This window comes from Apis cerana, linkage group LG1 (assembly GCF_029169275.1).
Source record: "Apis cerana isolate GH-2021 linkage group LG1, AcerK_1.0, whole genome shotgun sequence".
In the NCBI taxonomy this organism is placed as follows: domain Eukaryota; kingdom Metazoa; phylum Arthropoda; class Insecta; order Hymenoptera; family Apidae; genus Apis; species Apis cerana.
In genome coordinates, this window is record NC_083852.1 from 18,875,475 (window position 1) to 18,895,828 (window position 20,354).

Genomic DNA, 20,354 nt, shown 5'->3' on the forward strand with positions numbered 1-20,354 from the left:
ATAATTAATATTATAAAATAAGTGAAAATAGCAATTTTCTGTCTATCTTAATATTTATAATTGAGTCGATTAAATACAAAATAATATTTTTATAATAAATGTATCAAGTTGGCGAATGTTTATTCCATATTCCGAAGAAGATACCATTTCAAAGTTGAATAAAATTGTAATCATCGATGATTTTATATCTCTTTTCCCGATAATGTACCAAATCATCCAAGAAAAGCAAACTACTTTCGTTATGCAATTTTGTAAGAACTGGAGGTAATGGCGTTATTCCAGCAGTATTTGCAAGATCATCATAATAGTGATCCTGCTTAAATCCCATCATATGAAAATGTTTTTTTTGCAGACCCTCTTTTTTGCGACTTTCCAATTCTTGTGTTTCCTCTTTCAGCATATCTGCTTTAGGAGGAAAATTCTTTTTTCCCGACCAATATCGTAGAACGAAACGGACCTTCGATCAATAGATAAAATGACTCATTCTAAAATAGTTCTTGTATCTTATTATAATATTATTTTTTTTTAATCGCACCTGCAAATCGAACATGCTGAAGGCACAAACATAAAAGGGAAGACCAATCAATGCAAGGGTGGGATTTTCAATCGATATCAAATGCTTCCATAATGGTGTCACCATATTAGAATCTACCCGTACTCCACATTTTTCACTCAGAAAGGGGAAGCTATATTTATATCCTTTGATCAAAAAGAAAAAAATAATTAAGTTATTTTATAAAAAATTAAATTGATAATTACCTGTACAATAAAATATCGCATCAACAGATTCATTAGTATCATCTTTAAAAAGAACACCGTGCTTGGTCAATTCTTTTACATCTGGTTTCTAAAAAATTACAAATTGAAATAATTTTATATTTTTTTATATTACATTTGTATATATCATTTACTTGAACAACATTGTCAGGAAATACAGTGCCTATGGGATCCTTCAGATGATGACTCAAAATTATACGTTTCGCTTTCTTCGATATTTCCAAAGCTAAATCCATTCCTGTTGTTTTTTTTATAAAGTTTAACAAAAAAATATTTTTCTTATATATAAAATTATATTAATAAAATTATATATAAAAAATAAAAGATCACAAATAACGTTACCCGAAGGTCCGGCACCAAGTACAACTACAGTTTTATCGGTAAAAATATCTGGCACCCTATAATCGTGGCTATGTAATTGTTCTCCTTGAAAAATTTTTTGACCTTTCAAATTTGGTATGCTAGGTTCGAAGTAATGACCATTGCATACCATAACTGCATCAAATGACTCTTCTAAAATGATATTCCTTTTTAAATCTTTCACTTTGATCATCCATTTTCGATCTCCGACCGATGGTTCCACTAGTTCGACATTATGAAGAAACTGCAAAAAAACATAGATATCTATTAGATACGTATCTAATATTACAATAGAATATTCTTAATAAATTATATAATACCTGGATATACTGGCGGAGATTAAAATGATCACAATATGAATTTAAGAATTCAAGTATTTGCGTTCGAGTCAAGTAACTGTCAGGATTATCCGGAACAGAATAATCAGGATATCCCATCACTTCTTTTGGAAGATTTGTTCTGAAAACAAATATCAAATATATTATTAAAAAATAATATAACAACATATTAGACATATCTTCAACAAGATAAATAAATAATTTTTCAACTTCTTTTTGACTTAGTTGACTTGCCTTAAATTTTTGTACATACTGGTGTGTATTGGTAAACCATATCGATCTAAACCTGTTTCTTCCCTGTAAACCCATGTACCGCCTACTTGATCCGTTTTTTCGTAACATATTACTTGAGTGTCATATATATCAGAAGTACAATGTCGTAGAGCAGCAAGACCAGCGGATCCAGCACCGATCACAGCGATCTTCATATTTAAGAATTTGTTAAAAACTGTAAATTTTAAAATGCACTTGTTAGTAAAAATTCTTACAATTTTTTATATCTTTAAGAGAATTTTTATCTCGGTTCAATAATAATTGAATAATAATAAAAAAATTCTATTTCACTTAAATGTTATTTATAATTTTTAAAAATAAAATATATAAATTTAATCGTTATCGATATTCCTGTAATATTCCCGTACGTACACACGATCAAATTACAAATGGGAAAGCTGCAACGATTGAAAGTTGTACCAATGCGAACATTCCTTCTTTTTTTCTCTTATATTATACTTTCCTTATTACTGCGTGACTTTCCTATGTTGTACAGCAAAACTATATTGTAGCTCAATAAATATGAAGAACTTGGAACAGAATACAAAAAACAATTTTTTCCATAAATTTCCCATTCACATATTACTATTACATATTTAACAAGAAAGTAAACAGAAAGTAATATGCGTTTCCAGATTAATTTTTGTTTAATGAAATTTGAATAATGTTAATTAATATAGTATACTCACAAGTAACAAAAAAATAATCGTAGATTAGAGTAGAGTTGTAATAATATTGATGTATTGTAATCAGTGAAGAAATACGAAATGACCAGTCTTGAAATAATCAGTTGAAGTGTATCATTCGAAAAATGACTGTTACTGATAACAAGGTCATTGTGTTCTATACATTTCTATATAAAAGATACACATATAAAATACTGAAAAATAATGAATATCAAGCCTTGCATATGCCTTCTTTAGAAATCTGTCAATGTGTTAACCATAAATGGTTAATGAATTTTTAAAATTTCATTATAGTACTATTACTATTAGTAAAGTTTGTTATTATATATTGGATATATATATATTAAAAATTTAATAAAATTATATAGCAAAAGATATTATAACATATTAATTAATTTTATACAGTAAAGAAAAATATATATATACATTTGATAATATGAAAATTATAATAGGATTTTTATAATAATTTTACTTCATAATTTTTTCTTCGGTATTATTCTTATAATATATTTATTATTTATATGTTTTCATTATAAATTTTGTTTTAATTTTCTTGGTAAACAAATAAATATTATATTTTTTTTAAATTTAAATAATTTATTTTATTTTTTTTGATATTGTGTCATAAAATTTCAAATATTTAATAGATAAAAAAGATAAATACTGATAACAGCATTTTTAACATATTTGCTGAATGGATAAAATTCTATAGAAAGTATATATGTGACGTACAAAATTTTTAAATTTAATGCTATCAAAAATAATATTTTAAAAAATAATTTACAATATGTAATCTTTTTGATTATTTAAATTTTATTTATATGTAAAATTAAAAAATTAAATGGTGAAATACAATGAAATATGTTTATTAAATATGTTTTGTAAATGCAATCAAAATTTAAAAATATAAAAATAATTTATAAATTAATATTTTGTTTATAATCTTTTATTAGAGATATTATGAATTATATAATATTAAATAATATTAAATATTATGAACTATATAAATTATAATATTAAATATCTCTTACTATTCGATAACAGTATTAGATATTAGTATTTGGACAATTAATTGCATGTTTTAAGAATGTTTTATAATGCTTTATAAAATAATAAATTGCGAAAAAATAGATTTAACAAACAATAGTATTAATATTATTTTTAAATAAAATATATTCAATTTCTTTTTGATTTTGTTGTCAGACTTTCATTTGTTTAAATTCCAAAGCTATCATCGCGCGGTGTTTTGCGTTAAAATACTTGTATCATATCACAGAGTATATTACAAGATTGTAATCTCATAGAAATACATTGTAAATATGTATATTTTTTATATTAAGATATAAAAATATATTTTATATTAAGATATAAAAATTAAGATATATAATTTTAGAAGAGAAACGATGAAAGTACAATCAATTCATTAAGAAGAATTTCGTACTTCGTTTATAATTACGCGCCGAAAGCAAATATAAAGAAAAAAAAACAAGTAGAAAAAGGATAGAGATAGATATAAAAATTGTGGAATCAGCGCCATCTCTTGAGTGCCGTACACAAAACTCAAATATAAAGAGAAAAAAAACTCAAGAAAAAAAGAGTAAATATTAAGAGAAAGATAAAAATAGAATAAGAATTAACTGTTAGTACCATCTCTTGAGTGCTACAAAAAATATTTTTTAAAAATATTCAAAAGTTGGTACTAATAATCAATTTTTATTCTATTTTTTTGTTCTATCTTACTCTTTGGAGAGATTTTGTTACTCAAGAGATGGCGAGTATAGTCAATTCTTATTCTATCTTTTTATTATTTACTTGTTATATATATTTGAATATATATTTGAATTAAAAATAATGCATTTTTTTTCTATTTTTTTCATTTTTCCATAATTTATTCTTTTTGTTTATACTTTTTTTTGGAAATTTTATAAGCTAAAAAAATGCTAAAAATATCTAATTATATATATATATATATATTTTTTTATTGTTCTATTTATTAAATAATAAATATTCTATTTAGCTTTCGGAGCTGTTATACCTTTACATTTTTTTTAATAAATAAATTTTTTGTCATTTTACTTAATATTAATAGATTCATGAATAAATTGTATAAAATGAATATATTTAATTTTATCATTGAACATCGTTTATTTTTCTTTTTTTTTTATCTAATAAGACAACTTATTTAATTTTTTTAATAATATTAAAAAATATTTCAGATAAAAGAACATAGGCACTATAATTTATATAAAAAAGAAATATATTTTGAAATTTTTAACATAAATTCTTTTACACTCTGGTAACAGTATTCTATTTACATATTTAATTATATAGATTTAATATTCATACGTTCTAAAGTCTGAAGATTAATTTTTATTAAACATGATCATGAAAAAAATTAAAATATTTAATATAAAGTTATTTTATATAAAATAAAAATATTTTTATTTATTTTTGAATAATTTTATATTTAAAAGATAGATTTTTAAATAAATGTTCATCAAATATTTGAACTTTGTTATATATATACAAAATTTTCAGAATTTTTTTATAAAAAATGTACAGATTGTTCATTATAATCCAAATTATCGTTTAGAATATAGTTCAGATTCCCATTTATTTTTGTAGAGCATATATAATTGCATTGCAGCTCTTGCATCCTCTATTGAGTTATGTTCCCCTGTTTGTATTTCTTTACCTAGTAATTCATGTGCTAGTTTCTTCAAACTAGGAGTATTTCCTCTAGATAATTGTCTGAAAGTTTTAAATCTAGAAGTATCTCGTAGATGTTTTCTTGGATGAGAAAGATATAATACATCAAGATCATATTTTAGTGCATGACCAACTAAAATGCGGCCTTTTAAAATTTCTGCTACTTCTTTCTGAACAATCTCAAATTCTTCTCCATTTTGAAGATTATGAGGTCTAATTCCACTAACTTTAGTTCTATAATCTTGAACAGGTTCTCTTGGTTTTACATATTTATCATAAACACAGAAACCATGACGATTTACAATAGATACTCTAGCTAACATACTTTCAGTACCATCTCCTATACCTACCATTTCACAATCAATTGCTATTTGTTTTGTTAATTTCTTCCTACTTTCATCAAAAACTACTTCTTCGTCATTATGTGATGTTATATGATCCACATTTAATATAGATGAATAATGCTTTTTTCTTGATTTCTGATGTGGTGATGATTTTTTTTTAACACTCTCTTTTCCAGACTCTGGATTTAATGATGGCGAATTAAATACTAAATTTCTAAACATTTCCCAATTTCGACCAGACGCATTACGCTCCGTATATGGAGTCATACGCTGAGTATTTTTATTATCCATTTTATCCATAGTTCGCTTATTAGCAGATTTCTTAGAACGGCATTGCTTTTGCTGTTCTTCGTTTTTCCTAAAAAAAAAAAAAAGTTAATAAAACACCATTATGGATAAATATATTAAATATTATTTGTTTTTATATTTTAGGTTACTTTTCCTAACCTATTCATTTAACACGTGTATAAAGATAAATAGTCATAATTAAGTAATCTAAAACAAACAACACTTATCGAATAATAAAATATACTATATCTATTTTTGAATTAATTCAAAAATAAGTAAATTTTAAGTATAAATTATTATAAATTATTAAGTAATATGTCAACTTAAATATGGCGGCACAAATTCAAAAGACTTTTATATTTAGAAATGGATTCAATCATTTTTTTCTTTTCGAATGTATCTAATTAAAGAAAGATTGTATAAATCTACAAACAAAACTTATATTCAAAAGATCTTCATTTAATAATATTATGAATCAAGAAAATATTTTAACACAAGAAAACATATTCATTCGATTTATTTTACGGGTTGATATTTTCAAATAAGAAGAGGGGGTAACTAAAAGCAACAGCTTTGTTTCTATCCATTTGAATAATGTGAAAGTTTTTCTACCTTATAAGTAATATAACGACAAAAAGCACCGTAAAAATTAAAGGAATTATTATGCTAGAATAAATAGAAAATATTCTAAAATTTATATTTGTCACGTTTGTCATGTACTGACGGATTGTTTTTCTCAAAAGCTTACGTAGTTTAACGGTTACCTTGTATGGAATAATACTGCATATATTTCAATTGTGCGTAAATTTTTGAAAGTTTAAGGAAATGTATGATGATAGTAATAATACAAATAAAGATACTTTTTCAGAACCTCGAAAAAAATTTTGGCTGGTAAGTTCTTAAATATTATCAAAGTTATTTAAAAATGACGCGTGATTAACCTGTATTAATTTAATTAATATTTAATGATATTAATTTTTTTGTTTTTTTTTAAATTTTATCTTTTATACTTTTAATTTTTTATGATTATTTTAATTAACAGATTATCAATGGTTTATTATTTTTTATTATTATTTAATATTTTTTCATATTGTTTTTGTTTATGATAATAAAAGTGACATTTTCTAATGTTACGAATTAGCGAACAAGAAAACGACCAAAAAGTGATGCTATCAGTATCAGTTCAATGGACATATCTATTGAATCAGATGTAATAAAAAAGAAAAAGAGAAGAAGGATTACAGAAGTAGCCAGCAGCATTTTTTCCTCTTCTACTCTAAGTAATAAACAAGGAAATAGTATTCATAGATCTTTCACAATTCAACCAAATGCAACAGACTTATCATTTGTGAATAATGAAACAAATACAGGAACATTAAAAATAAAGTATAAATATTATTAAATATATTTTTGTCATATAATTTAAGAATATTCATTTAATTTAATTTTATTTCTTAGACACAAGAAAAGTATTGAAAATTCTAATAATTTTACACTTAGAAGCTGGGTAGTTGATGTGGCAAACACAAGTACTAAGGATAGACCTAATTATGTTCTAAACAGAAAAGAAGTAAAAAAACAAGAAGCAATTTATGAATTGTATTGTGGAGAAAATGTATTCATTAATGATTTATGTGTTCTCAAAGACTTTTATTATGAACCACTAATAAACAGTAATATTTTTACTCCTGATGAATTAAATATAATTTTTGGAGATATAACAAATCTTATTGAAATACATAGTAGATTAAAAGATGAATTAATTGATTTAAGAGATAAATATGGATTTACAGAAACTGTTGGATCTACAATATTAAATTGGGTTAGTTGTAATCCATTTTTAATATTGAATATAATTAAATTGTTATTTAATTTTTTATATATTTATTATAATTTTTTATAATTTTTATTATAATTTTCAGATTCCAATATTAACAAAACCATACTTAGAAAGATGTAGAACACAAATATGGGCAAAACATTTATTAGATGAAAAAAGATTAACAAACAAACGATTTCAATCATTTTTAAAAAAACGTTTAGAATCTCCACATTCTGTAGATTTATGGACTTATATAGATGTAGCAAGATCAAGAATTGTTAAATATCCTTTATTAATTAAAGAAATGTTAAGGCATACTGCAGCAACACATATAGATCAAACATATTTAAAAGAAGCATATGATTTAATATGTAATCTACTTAAAAATATAGACAAAATTATGGGAGATGAGGAATGCAAGTTGGCTCAATCAAAAATTAATATAAAACCAGATTATGATCCTACCAAATGCATTGAAAATGCGACTGAATTAATTACTCAAGGACAACTTAAAGATATAAGGGGAATGGTAAGAATATTTTGTGAAATTACTTTATCAATTAAATAAATATTAAAAAATTTATAATTATAATTTTTAGAAATTTCAGTGTTTTCTTTTTGACACGGCTTTTGTAATAACTCGTGGTACAAGATCTATAAGTAAGAAGTATAACTTATTTTGTCCTGTTATACCTAAAGAGCAGATTTGCATAAGTACAGATGAAAAATCTGATATAACTTATGGATTTAAAATTGGAGATCATATTTTAATAACAGAAGATGACCATGGAAAAAGACATTGGATTGATTCATTTAATAAAATTTATAAATGCAATATTAATTCACTAGAAAATGTAATTAATATCAATGAAAAAGAAAATGAAGAAATTTTGACTCCATCAAAAATAAATCGATCCTCTAGATTATCTATAAATAAAATAAGTGAAAATCATCTTTCATTAACATTAAAGAGGAGTTTTTTAAAACGCAAACGTAGCAGCATTGGCAACATTATAATATAATTTTAAATTTCATTTTGAATTATTTCCTTATATTCAATATTATATACAATACTATAATAAATACTATAAATAAATATAAAGATTTAGGTCATCAAAAAAATATTATATTTAATCATAATAGAAATATTTTTTGTATTTTAAATTTGATTACTAAATTATTTCTCTCAATGTTTTAAATATTACATTCAATTTAAAACAATTTTGTTTATATTAACAAGTACGAGTACTTACCTATGTATTATTTACATATTTTGAAAAATATATTATAGGTGCTATAAAATTAAAAATATATAAATATATATATAAATATATACATATGCTAATGTACGAATTAAATATTACTTCTAATAAATATGTACAAATATTTTTGATACTAATGTAAATTAAAAAGAAATATATCAATTGGTGTAAATGCAATTTATATGTAATCTTATATAAGTATGTACATTTATATTTAAAAATAAAATTATTTTTGTATGAATATCTTAAAACAAACATATGAAAATCGGAAATTTATATTCAAATTTTATTAAATACAACTTCATTTTGTATTGTATTCATTTGTAATAAAATAATTATCCACATATTTTATATTATTTAAAATATTTATGATTTACTAGGTTTCATTGAGTTTCCATCCGGATAACGCTTTTTAAAAGCTTTAATAAGTTGAGGATCAATCAAATGAACTCCATCTACCTGATTACCTAATGTGATCCAATTAGGTTGAACATTATGTGGTCGACCAAATAATTCTATCTTTCTCGTTCCCGGACTCATACGTTCAATAATTCCATAGATTTCATCAGGCTTGTGACTAGTCGCACGAACTTCAGCTACAATAACATCACTATCTAAGCCTCGATTAATTCTTGGATTTCCTTTCATACCGACCAAACAATGTTCTTTGCCATGATTTAACCAGTGACCTGTTCTACCAGTTCTTATTATCCTTTGCAATTGGTTAGTTTTTACCCATATGATTTCATCTACTCTTTCATATCCCCACAATTGTAAACATTCTCTACCAAGTTCCATTGCTCTGCCTGTTACCCATAAAAATAAAAGACCTTCATCTTGAAGAGCAGGTATACCTAATTGTCTCATTTCATCATCTGACATGGTACCATAAGGCAATTCCATATGAATGTCCCATGGAGGATCAGCCATTATAACAGCAAATTTACCCAATACAGTCATATCAAGGTAACGTAAATCACATTGTATCCATTGTGGTGGATAAAGAGTCAATTCACTACCTAAAGATCCACTAGAAGCTGGACAAGAAGTATTATTACCATTTTTACTATCTATTGTTAAATTTTTATTCACTGTACTATTATTTGCATTATCTGTTTCATTTGATTCCTTTGGTTGAGTTGTTGGTCCATCCACTTCATAATGTACATACCTATATAAAATATTTAAATAAAAATACAATTAATAAATATTTCTTTTAAATTAAAATAAAATTATTATATTTATAATACATACTTGCATGTATCCATATGAAAGCAAGTATTAAGAAAACTACAATCACCCAAAGATTCATCTGTATGACTTTGAATAATCTTTTTGAAATGAAGTTTCTTGCATTTTTCTGCAAATCCTGGTCCACCATTTAACTTAACACAATCTATTCGTGTACCATGAGGACAAAACTCCATTACTTGTGCTCCTCCTTGAGATCGAAATCTTTCAGCTAATGATTTCTCCTTGGATGTTTGTTTTGATAATAAATCTAAAATTTGCTCTCCAACCTTTTTATTTTCTTTCTCTCTAATAGTAGGCATAGATATAAGTGACATTATATCCTCTGCATTTTTCTTATCTAATTTAGGTTGCTTCTCTGCTGGTCCATAATCATTTAATTCAGATGCAGATGTTTCTGCACTTTCTGGATTTTCAGTATCATCTGATTGAGATTGATATGATGATTGTGATTCTGCAACTGATAATACTGTATATCCAAAGACACCATTTTCTGTTACTTCTTTAATTCTGAAAAAGTATTCAATTTCTAATTTTTATATAAAGTGTTAACATAAAATAGTGCAGAAACTTACTAACTTAACAATATCTTGTGCTGCAAACTTCTCCAAAATTTTATGGATATCTGAAGAACACACATCTGCATTTAAATTTTTACGAAGTTGATCTATTAATTCTGCAGATGTGATTGGTAAATTGGGTAATGATTCATGTAAGATGCATAACACATCTCTTTCATATTCATTATGATCAGAACGATGTGAATGTCCTATTAAATCTAAAATATTTATTATATTTTTAGTATATTTTTAGTTTTATATCATATAAAATATTAAAAAATTGTATTTAAAAATTAAATGTCAGAATATATTAAAACATTTAAAAAAAATAATTAAATTAATAAATTCAATTACCATTAGAAAGAGAAGAATCATTTGTCAAGGTGGATGATACTGGTGTTGTAGAAGTAAGAGTAAATAATTCATGTCGTTCGCGTTTTCTTTTCTGCAATTTTTCTCGCAAACTGTTTCTTTTTATTTTAATTGCTTGTATCTCTTCAAAAGCGTCTGACATATCTTCGTGATAATTGTAAAAGAAATATTATACATATGATAAGTATATGAAAAATAGTATCAAAAATTAAGTTTAATAAAAATTCAAAAAGTTATCTTTTACATTTCAATAAAAAAAAATTGATATTTACTTTTTAATATCGAAAAAAGTAATCTGAAATATTTAGGAATATATTTCTATTTAAAAATTTCAGCATATACAAAGTGCTAACGAAGTAACATAACACTTTATTATATATAACCTAACTTGATCTTAACAACTTAAATAACCTAACTTTAACTGAAAAATTAAAAACACATGACTGATTTGTTAATTTGATAAGTACTTGAAAAGAATAATAGATAATTGTTGTAATTAAGTTTGTACATAATAACTATTCTTAAGAATTTTGTTTTATTGTAAATGATAAAATGTCAAATACAAAAGAATTTTTTCTTTCGGTTACACAACGTATTTTTAGTAACTGGACTGCATTAAAAGTAAGTACTTATTTTTTAGAATATACAGTATGATATACATGTTCTTGATGTATATTTTTTGTAAAATATTTTTTATTAGATGGCAGTGGAACATGGAATGGGTATAAAGGAAAGAGCAATAGATTTCTGTCCATATATGACAGAGGTTATGTATATGAATGGTTTGTATCATTCATTTTCCTATTATATCTTAATTATATTTATAATTGATTTTTTATTTTATTTTTATCTTTAGAGGGTCTGAATACCAATGAAATTGCTAATGAATTGGAAGATTACATGGATGAGCATTTTAACACAGAACTTCAAGATAACAGTGCAATGCAAGTAGCAGAAGAATTGTTAAGATTTTATCATTATTGTATTGAAAATAATGAAAATTTAGCAATGGTAGAACTTGAAAAGTTACCACCATTGCAATCATGGATTATAACAAATGAACCTATAAAAAAAATTCAAAATTCTTGTACTATAGAAAATGATAGTTCTGAAAATGAAGAAGAAACATCTGTTTGTATGAAAGTTGCAGATGAATGGACAGAAGTAAAAACTAGACGAAAAAGATAACTAGTATTTGATATTTTAAAAGGTACTTTTTTTATTTTTTTCCTTTTTTTTTTTTACAAAAGAACAGATTAACAAAGAATATATAAACTATTGTTTTACAGTACATGTGCATTTTGTAATTGCAATGTATTCTAGAATTTTGTAACCAATTACTTATCTAAGCAGTCTTTGGAACATTGTCAAATTTATTTGGCAGTTTCAGTTATTATTTCTAAAGAAATAAAAAAAATACATAAAATATTAATAAATATTTTATAAATGATTTTTAATTTTTATAAAATATTACCTTTCTCACTTTGAGATAGAGGAACATTACAATATCCATTCTGTTCTTTTACAACAGTTTCATTTTTTTCTTTTTTTATTCTTTCTTCCGGACCTAATAAACTTAAAATTACTGGTAAAAATAATAATCCATGAAACAGACCAAATATCACTACACAAGTAAATAACTGAAAAATTTTTATATAAAATTAATTTAATAAGAAAAATTTTTAATAAAAAAAGATAAGAAATTTTCAAATTTTCAATAATACCTTAAAAAAAGTATTGAAAAGATAAGCATCACTAGAACCTAGTAAAACAAATGCTAAAAATGTACTCAAACCTCCATTAAACACAGCTGGACCAATAATAGAAAGTGTTTCTATTGCACGTTCTGTAAAAATAATTAAAATCATTAATTTAATAATAATTTAATAATTTTTTTTTATAAATTTGACAAAAGAAAAGAAATTATTTACCCTTTTTGCTTCCTTTTGCACGTATAAATTCTAATCCCATATGTGCTGCATAATCAACTGCTAGCCCCACACATAACAGAATCATAATGCTTGAGGACATTTCAATAGTTAAGTTCAAAAAATACATAGTACCTAATAAATCAATAAGCGTAAAGAATACGCAACAAATCACCCAAAATGATGTTTGTAAATTTCTAAGAAATATCAATATTACTACTCCGATAGTCAGAATTTCCAAGCCTAAATTTCTAATTAATTCTTCTCCTATGACCTATGAGAAAATAATAATTAATTGAAAAAAAAAAAAGTGAAAAAAAAATTAGGATTTTTACTTTATTTGCTGTCCATGAAACATAATCGGGAGAAAAAATTGCTATATAATCATGTCCGTGAGAAAAATTTATCGCCTGAATTGACTCTCTGATAAGTTGCATTGCTTGTATTTGTTCCGATGTTGTATTAATCATAACGTGTTGAATAGGAATTTGTGATGTCTGAGATAAATAAAATTATTGTTAAATCATACAGTTTATCGTAACAACCTATTGTAAATGTACTTTGTAATTTATCATTTTTCTACGAAAATGTTTTATACGATAGTTATTTGAAATTCTTTTTACGTCTATAAGATAATTGGCATTTACAATAGATTGTAATAATAAGTAATATGTTATATAGATAGACATTTATTAATACCGTTATATTATATTCTCCAGCCGGTAATTTATCGAAATTGATATCCTTAATATATGCTTGACCTTCCTTCGTCAGAAGTAAAAATTCTGTCAAAATGTTATAATATTCTTCGCTGCTATCTATATCGCCTATAATAAAATATTAAAATTTAATTATTCTTAAGCGTTTTATTTTATATATAAAATAAAGACTTACCTTTATTAGTAGCATTAAGCCATTTTTCATAAGCAATAAACCATGGATCAAGGGTATTATTATTAATAAATTTATTGTGTTTTAAAACTTCTACCAGTTCAAAAAGAGATTTACGATCTTCATAATAATCTACGCCAGTCATGTAAATCCCTACTCGTTTTCCATACTTTGGAAAATATTGCTTTAATTTATCATTAAACTGAATTGGATAGGAGTCTTGATTTAAATACCAAAGAGGATCGAAATTTTGCTCCAATTGAAACACTGCCCATGTATTAACGCATAGACAAGTGGCAGTGATTAGTAAAATAATTACTTTTGTTGTAGTCTTGGTGATACCTGGACCGATATAATTCTCAAAGATAATTTGTTGCGTGTTTCTTTGGCTACATTCGTTGGGTTTCCAATTTAGTTTCGGTCGACAGAAACAACCATCTTTCCGGGCTTCGAGTCTTTTTTCATCATATACGAGACAACTTACGAAGAATATGATTTCATATATGTATAAAAATAGAATTCCTAATGTGGCGAATGCATAGAAGGATCTTAGTGTCGGCATCACAGTTGTAATTCCAAAAGCAAACGCAATTATGTTTGTGAAAGATGTCACTGTGATTGACATTCCTTAAAAGAAAAATAAGAGATAAGAAAAATATTACGTATTAAAAATAATATCACAAAATGTAAAATCATACCCGCTTGTTGAATAGCTTTAGCAATACGTATAGGAATTGCTGCAGATTGATCTGTTTCAGGAAGATTTACCAGACTTTGCATAATCACAAACATATTATCGACACCTATACCAAGCAACAGGAATGGAAGAATGGAATGTATAGGACCATAAGAATAACCCAAGTAATAGCATACTCCATAAGAGGATAAAATCGCCTGACCAACCACAAACACCCCCATTATTGATAGATAAATTCGTTGTTCTAATGCGTTACATTTACCAATCATAACCATTACATAGACCGCAATCAAAGATATTCCGCAACATAATACTGTAAGATTACTATTTAATATTTGATGTAAAGAATCTATATAACTTCGTGAAGCTATCGCATATATCTCCATTCCTGGAGGAAACGTGATATTCGAATGGAGAACTCGATTTATGAATTCTAATTCCCAATTGGCCGAGTTCGGATTAGATTTTTTTAACATCCAATTCAAAATTGTAGCATTGGCGCCTTTAACCCGACCTTTTTTGTCATAAATAATACCGGAGAGCAGAGGTGTAATATCTAACAGAATATTATCAGTGATCCTGCAACAGATTAAATGTAACATTTTGAAAGATAGTTCAAAGATATGTTTAATTAGAGACTCACTTGTGTTTGATTGCTTTGGTCACATCCTCAAGCACCTCTTTTTTTGTCAAATTACGAATATCTTTCATTAAACTAGTTTCCCAAAGTTGTATGACAGACTGATATATACATCCATTTTTTTGTATCTTATCCTTAAATTCCGCCAGGTTGGATCCAATGATCTCCTCGAAGATTTCCGTCGTATTCTCCACATTGAACCATGTGAAATATCTATAATTCAGTGAGAATCTTATCTACAATTCAAATCAAGAACAAGATATTGCGAATCACTAAAAATAAATTAATTTTTGTTACCCTGCACACACATCTTCCCAGGTATTATTATTTACCACGATAGATTTTACTGCTTGCTCTATTTTGCTAATCTGAAAAGAAAAAAACATGATTCAACAAGTGACTTGATCTCTCAGAGATTCCAGCTCACAGATTCCAAATGCTAGGTAAATCTCGTGAGTCTTAAGAAATTTTGACAAGAATCATGCGTTAAAGTGGAAAAGAACCTTCATAGATACTCGTATAATTCATGATCGCCTATGTACCGAGCGCAGCACTTCCGGCTCTAAAACGTTGGGGGCTGTGACGATGATACTTTCGTATCGGAAATCGTCCCGGAAGTGTGTCTTCACCCAGGCGGCATCGTTACGTATTATGGAATCTTGGGGCACAAAGAGCTCGATATCGTCGAGCTCTTCCCTCCAGAAAATCAGTCCAGGCGCGCAGATACAATTTATGCAGAAGCATACCAGCAACCACAGCCAGGGCCGTTTTCCAATGCTTAAGCCGATACTAAAAATAATATTTTATATTAAATTTTCTGTATGGTAAAGTATAATAATAATAGCAAAATTTTCTTAAAAAAAATTTCTTAATGCAGAAATGTTCTTTTTATGTATCTTATATATTAAAAGGCATTTTTTTTTCTAGGCAAAATGGAACAATGTCATTTGAGAAGCTTAAGATAATTTTATGCAGTGTTGCGTTAAGGCATATTTCTTTATCAGCGAATATAATTTACGTAGAAATACATTGAATAAAATAAAAACTGTATCAATTTTAAAAAAAATGTGTCAATATATTAAATATAACAATATATAGATGGATCAATTTAGAAGAAATAAGTTCAGCTGATTTTTAATTGAGATATCTTACGAGTTTAATTAATAAATAACGATTAAGTGTGATTAAGTGTAAAAAAATTCGTTCATATAATTGATTAATAAGGACAACGATACTTAAATGAAATATTAAGAAAACACAAAGGGTAGCGCCAGAGGAACCGTTGGCCTAATATAGGCCATTTCGTGGAACGAAAGCGACCATCCTTGATTCAACTAATTAAGAGGGTCGCGATGATCTCACCTTAAGTGGATTAAATTGCACAAGGTTCAAGCCCCGAAACTTGACCACCGTTAATGTCATTATTCTACAATGAGATTTATTATGTTTTCATAGTTCGATCAATTGCCTATTGAAAACACATGCTATGGCGCGTGGAAGTTGATTGATCATAATTATAATTCGAGCAACAATCACGAATTTTATTTGAATCGAATGAATCATTTGAGATCATTCATATGGGATATTTAAATGTGAAAAATCAATGAATAATTTTTACAGAGATTTAAATTTCCTATTACGTTAATAAAGATATATCCTTGTCACAATTTGTATTGTGGCAATTAACTTCTCAGTATGAAATTACCAATAAAGTACATTTCAATGTCAGTTATTTAAAACGGACTGAAAATGGAACATTTCAATGTATAATGCAGAATTAAGCGCAAATTCAAAATTCAATGGAAACGAAGACATATTTCCAACGAAAAAAAAAACAATAATATTCAATTTACTGAAATCTGATCTATTTTTTCCTCTTCAACAATTTTTTCAATTGTAAACAAAATGAAACCAACAATATAAATCAAGTAATTTTTTGTAAAAAAGTGCATAGTTTATTAAACCATAAAAATATATAAAAAAGAAAAAAAGAAAAATCAAACGACTCTAATTAAAAATGTTTCTAAAAAAAATATTTTCTTCTAAAAATAATCTACTCACCGATAAAACAGACGATCTGAATTTAAATGAAGGTCTAGTAACAGATCTTTCAAGCGTTTCCACATGTTGTTGGCGTTTCTTCCTCGATGTGATTCCATCTTCGCGCTCAAGTTGTTCGATAGTTGAATGTCCACTGTAGAAGAACGTTTGTAAGCACACAGCCGAGTATGGCAGCATGCATGTGACCAACGTTGGAAGTAATCTGCCACAATTATATAACGTTCGGACCGAAGCTTCGCTTGCACGATCGCGGCTGATGCCATCGGGAGGATGAGGAGGAGCGTGGACGTCAGTCACCCCTCCTATTGTCTTCGTGAATGCTCATTTAGGATGTTTCTCAACATTTGTATTCGTTCAAGATATACGTAATACAATTTTTCAAAAAAAAGAAATCACTTTTTTTTCTATGTTAAAAATGGTAATTTTTTGTATATTTTCAAATAGAAAAATATAAGATATTTGTTGATTAAAATGTTCAACAGAGAAATTTTTATATTCTTGAGATTATCTAATCTAAATGAATAAAACAGAGGTGTGATTTATACGAGATGATTAGCATAGTTGTGGGCAATGTATCAAGAGTGTCGGGAAAGAAAATTGGCTGTATTGAAATTGATTTCATGATCAGATGGTGTTCATTATTTCTTTTGTAATAGCCTTTTCTTTTTTTCTTCAAAAAATTTGTAGAATCAATGTGGTAATGATATAGTGGTATTAATACGAATATGGTCAAAATAATTTTTATTGAATATAATAGCTGCTCGAGAAAGAATCATATCGACAATATCATTGCCATGAACGGCCGTTCGAAAGCTAACGCAAACAAAATGTTTAAACTACCGTTTGATTTACTTGTATTTCAACAGAAATTGCTTGATGGTTACCTTACCTGGCGCTCATATCCAACGTTTAGTACAGCATAGCACCAATTCTAACTGGTCGGCCTACTTATTTCATTAATTAACGCTTTTCTTTGAAAGTTTATGGCCACATGATGTAAAAGTCTTCGCTATACTGCAAATTAAAAGAAAAAGAAAAAAAAGTAAGTAAACTTGTAACATAACTAAAGATATGAAATTGTCTTACAAGCAACATTGATAGCTATACGATGATGACAATCGATTTTCCATGATTGATAATAACGTTCATTATTCTTCACGGTCTATGGGCACGTCGAGGAAATACGATTGACGAAAATAGTGCAACGGATCCGACTTATTAATTTTCTCACAACAAACGAGCATTAAGTCTCTTCTTTCAGACCGTTATTCCCATGGTGCACAACTATACACGATTCTTGATCTACGTTCGCGGTCGAACGATTGCAGAAAAAGTTATTGACCAAACATAATTGCGGAAGAATCGATGTTTCCCAAGGATGTTTTGAATTCCTTGAAAATTATGCAATTTTGCATTTCGTTAGTGCTTTTTGCTTAGAGAGAGAATATATACGATCATGATAATGAAATTAAGTAATATGTGATCTTATAATATCTTTCTTAAATTTTTCTATCTATATTTTAATACTTTATCACAATGGTAAACAAGAATAAATAGATATTTTCATTCATTAATTTAGGTCACTCCTGTCATCAAACGATAGAGAAACCATAATCGATTGAAGCCCACTTATTCAAAAACAGTTTGCATTCTTTGCTCGATTTTCACTCACGGTTCACTTTCTCCTGGAACATTTGTGACAAAAGAGCAGAGACCATTGTCAAGGAAAAAGAACGAAATGGTTCGCGAGATCACTGAACAAAATGAAAGGAATACACACGTTGGTTAACAGCAATTTCGTCCAGGTAATAAACGACAAGGGGACGGGTTTATAAGCTTGCAGAGAAGGTAGGGAGAGCCGAAGTGAATGGCTTTCTCATCGTGGATCTTCAGTATTCCTGGTTCCAGTCGGACCGATGGATGGTCTCCTCTTGTACGCTATTTGTTATAACAGCTGAATCCGTAGAGTCGGTGTTCAATGTAATTAAGAAACTTGTGACGAGACGAGAAATTTAGTGCTTGAATTATTGAAATATTGTTATATTGTATAATTGTAAGTAAAATTCAAAGAATTTTTCTTTTGTTTCTAATAAATAACTCGATTAGAGATATTTAAAATATGATATATTTTTTAAAATAATTTTTTTTCAATTGTTAATAAATGAAAATTATTACCTAAACTTGTGGATAAAACTATAAATAAGATACTTCTAATAAAATTTATATTTTGTTCAAAATTAATGGTATTTTTTTTAAAGAATATACACATATGAAAAATCGTTAAAAATGGACAATGGCAATTAAAAATATCATGGCTATATTTTTATTTTTTATTTAAAATTTCATTAAATAATTATTTTTATGATACTTGGTATTTCTATTTCTTTTGTTCTTGCGTTGCTATGAATTTAAAAAAAAAAGTTATGCACTTAAAATCTATTCTAATGTTATTTGTATTGTAATGTATTGTAATGTTAGTTCGTTTTTCATTGCCGACATAAGACACGTTCCATGAATGGTGTCAATAGTCCTTGTCAACCAGTAAAAAGAAATCAAGGCGTTTTTTGAATTTCGGCCAATCGCTGAATTTGTAATGAATTAACGGTTTTTAGAAAGTTTCACGGGATAGAATTCAAATTTTACTAAAATTTCAAAATGAAAATTATCATTAATGACCATTTTAAACGGCAATAAAAATGAATATCAACAGCTTTATGCATTTAAATTCATATAAAATAATTCCAAAATCAATCGAAAATGAAATGAATAGTCGTACTACTTATCTAGTTTCTTATATGAGAATTTTTTTGACAAAAATTGAAAAAAATTGATCTTTTTGAAACAAAGAACAATACGCAAATGTAGCCATCTTCTCTCAATGATTTTTTTGTTCACTATTTCAGCAAAAATTAATATATTATAATTTTAAAAATCGCAGTTTATATATAAGATATTATGCGATATGTGATCTATGTCGTATGTCTGGTAATGTCTCGATTCATAATTCGCCGGTTTATTTCATGAAATTCAAATAGAAATGTTTTATAGATTTATTTACGATTCTCTTTCACGTATGAAAGATTTACGATTTTGAA

General features: G+C 26.5%; 6 protein-coding genes across 9 annotated transcripts; 2 read left to right on the forward strand and 4 right to left on the reverse strand.

The window, feature by feature from the left end:
- Positions 1–34: 34 nt before the first annotated feature.
- LOC108004349 (senecionine N-oxygenase-like) lies at positions 35–2,596 on the reverse strand. Of its 2 annotated transcripts, XM_017067196.3 has the most exons (9): positions 2,438–2,582; positions 2,121–2,278; positions 1,710–1,923; positions 1,458–1,596; positions 1,120–1,381; positions 912–1,015; positions 760–847; positions 536–699; positions 35–457 (listed from the first exon to the last, which is right to left on the reverse strand). In XM_017067196.3, the coding sequence occupies exons 3-9, from the start codon at positions 1,901–1,903 to the stop codon at positions 149–151; spliced, it is 1,260 nt and encodes a 419-aa protein (XP_016922685.2). In that variant the 5' UTR covers positions 1,904–1,923; positions 2,121–2,278; positions 2,438–2,582; the 3' UTR covers positions 35–148. The 2 variants fall into 2 exon arrangements, with proteins under 2 accessions (XP_016922685.2, XP_016922684.2); XM_017067195.3 differs by lacking the exon at positions 2,121–2,278 and having other exon boundaries at positions 2,438–2,596.
- Positions 2,597–4,673: 2,077 nt separating this feature from the next.
- On the reverse strand, positions 4,674–6,520 carry LOC108004326 (RNA exonuclease 4). Of its 2 annotated transcripts, none has more exons than XM_028664003.2 (2): positions 6,388–6,520; positions 4,674–5,845 (listed from the first exon to the last, which is right to left on the reverse strand). In XM_028664003.2, the coding sequence occupies exons 1-2, from the start codon at positions 6,489–6,491 to the stop codon at positions 5,017–5,019; spliced, it is 933 nt and encodes a 310-aa protein (XP_028519804.2). In that variant the 5' UTR covers positions 6,492–6,520; the 3' UTR covers positions 4,674–5,016. The 2 variants fall into 2 exon arrangements, with proteins under 2 accessions (XP_028519804.2, XP_016922624.1); XM_017067135.3 differs by lacking the exon at positions 6,388–6,520 and adding an exon at positions 5,935–6,075.
- A 2-nt stretch (positions 6,521–6,522) lies between these two features.
- On the forward strand, positions 6,523–9,205 carry LOC108004325 (rho guanine nucleotide exchange factor 3-like). Its single transcript, XM_017067134.3, has 5 exons — positions 6,523–6,666; positions 6,917–7,161; positions 7,234–7,597; positions 7,698–8,126; positions 8,197–9,205. The coding sequence occupies exons 1-5, from the start codon at positions 6,601–6,603 to the stop codon at positions 8,617–8,619; spliced, it is 1,527 nt and encodes a 508-aa protein (XP_016922623.1). The 5' UTR covers positions 6,523–6,600; the 3' UTR covers positions 8,620–9,205.
- LOC108004331 (N6-adenosine-methyltransferase catalytic subunit) lies at positions 9,022–11,184 on the reverse strand. Its single transcript, XM_017067144.3, has 4 exons — positions 11,025–11,184; positions 10,690–10,888; positions 10,114–10,620; positions 9,022–10,030 (listed from the first exon to the last, which is right to left on the reverse strand). Exons 1-4 carry the CDS (start codon positions 11,182–11,184, stop codon positions 9,226–9,228), a joined length of 1,671 nt encoding a protein of 556 aa, XP_016922633.1. The 3' UTR covers positions 9,022–9,225.
- A 336-nt stretch (positions 11,185–11,520) lies between these two features.
- Positions 11,521–12,492, forward strand: LOC108004335 (uncharacterized). Its single transcript, XM_062087328.1, has 4 exons — positions 11,521–11,663; positions 11,743–11,824; positions 11,899–12,252; positions 12,332–12,492. Exons 1-3 carry the CDS (start codon positions 11,595–11,597, stop codon positions 12,228–12,230), a joined length of 483 nt encoding a protein of 160 aa, XP_061943312.1. The 5' UTR covers positions 11,521–11,594; the 3' UTR covers positions 12,231–12,252; positions 12,332–12,492.
- Positions 12,237–17,522, reverse strand: LOC108004327 (patched domain-containing protein 3). Of its 2 annotated transcripts, XM_017067136.3 has the most exons (12): positions 17,260–17,522; positions 15,741–15,987; positions 15,496–15,566; positions 15,202–15,411; positions 14,560–15,137; positions 13,865–14,488; positions 13,670–13,797; positions 13,306–13,467; positions 12,974–13,244; positions 12,767–12,888; positions 12,517–12,682; positions 12,237–12,441 (listed from the first exon to the last, which is right to left on the reverse strand). In XM_017067136.3, exons 1-12 carry the CDS (start codon positions 17,520–17,522, stop codon positions 12,416–12,418), a joined length of 2,868 nt encoding a protein of 955 aa, XP_016922625.2. In that variant the 3' UTR covers positions 12,237–12,415. The 2 variants fall into 2 exon arrangements, with proteins under 2 accessions (XP_016922625.2, XP_016922627.1); XM_017067138.3 differs by lacking the exon at positions 17,260–17,522 and having other exon boundaries at positions 15,702–15,843.
- Between the last annotated feature and the right edge of the window lie 2,832 nt (positions 17,523–20,354).

Excerpts from the sequence above, each read along its gene's own strand:
- LOC108004349 (XM_017067195.3), bottom strand. The coding sequence starts at position 1,903 with ATGAAGATCGCTGTGATCGGTGCTGGATCCGCTGGTCTTGCTGCTCTA. Across the intron at positions 848-911 it reads TTCCTGACAATGTTGTTCAA|AAACCAGATGTAAAAGAATT; the intron begins GTAAATGATATA and ends GTAATTTTTTAG. Across the intron at positions 458-535 it reads TCAGCATGTTCGATTTGCAG|GTCCGTTTCGTTCTACGATA; the intron begins GTGCGATTAAAA and ends TATTGATCGAAG.
- LOC108004326 (XM_028664003.2), bottom strand. The coding sequence starts at position 6,491 with ATGACAAACGTGACAAATATAAATTTTAGAATATTTTCTATTTATTCT. Across the intron at positions 5,846-6,387 it reads GTCGTTATATTACTTATAAG|GAAAAACGAAGAACAGCAAA; the intron begins GTAGAAAAACTT and ends TTTTTTTTTTAG.
- LOC108004325 (XM_017067134.3), top strand. The coding sequence starts at position 6,601 with ATGTATGATGATAGTAATAATACAAATAAAGATACTTTTTCAGAACCT. Across the intron at positions 6,667-6,916 it reads CTCGAAAAAAATTTTGGCTG|CGAACAAGAAAACGACCAAA; the intron begins GTAAGTTCTTAA and ends GTTACGAATTAG. Across the intron at positions 8,127-8,196 it reads TTAAAGATATAAGGGGAATG|AAATTTCAGTGTTTTCTTTT; the intron begins GTAAGAATATTT and ends TATAATTTTTAG.
- LOC108004331 (XM_017067144.3), bottom strand. The coding sequence starts at position 11,184 with ATGTCAGACGCTTTTGAAGAGATACAAGCAATTAAAATAAAAAGAAAC. Across the intron at positions 10,889-11,024 it reads TGATTCTTCTCTTTCTAATG|ATTTAATAGGACATTCACAT; the intron begins GTAATTGAATTT and ends TAAATATTTTAG. Across the intron at positions 10,031-10,113 it reads TTTCATATGGATACATGCAA|GTATGTACATTATGAAGTGG; the intron begins GTATGTATTATA and ends TATTTTATATAG.
- LOC108004335 (XM_062087328.1), top strand. The coding sequence starts at position 11,595 with ATGTCAAATACAAAAGAATTTTTTCTTTCGGTTACACAACGTATTTTT. Across the intron at positions 11,664-11,742 it reads GTAACTGGACTGCATTAAAA|ATGGCAGTGGAACATGGAAT; the intron begins GTAAGTACTTAT and ends ATTTTTTATTAG. Across the intron at positions 11,825-11,898 it reads AGAGGTTATGTATATGAATG|AGGGTCTGAATACCAATGAA; the intron begins GTTTGTATCATT and ends TTTTATCTTTAG.
- LOC108004327 (XM_017067136.3), bottom strand. The coding sequence starts at position 17,522 with ATGGCATCAGCCGCGATCGTGCAAGCGAAGCTTCGGTCCGAACGTTAT. Across the intron at positions 13,468-13,669 it reads CTGGAGAATATAATATAACG|ACATCACAAATTCCTATTCA; the intron begins GTATTAATAAAT and ends TATTTATCTCAG. Across the intron at positions 12,442-12,516 it reads TCTATCTCAAAGTGAGAAAG|AAATAATAACTGAAACTGCC; the intron begins GTAATATTTTAT and ends TTATTTCTTTAG.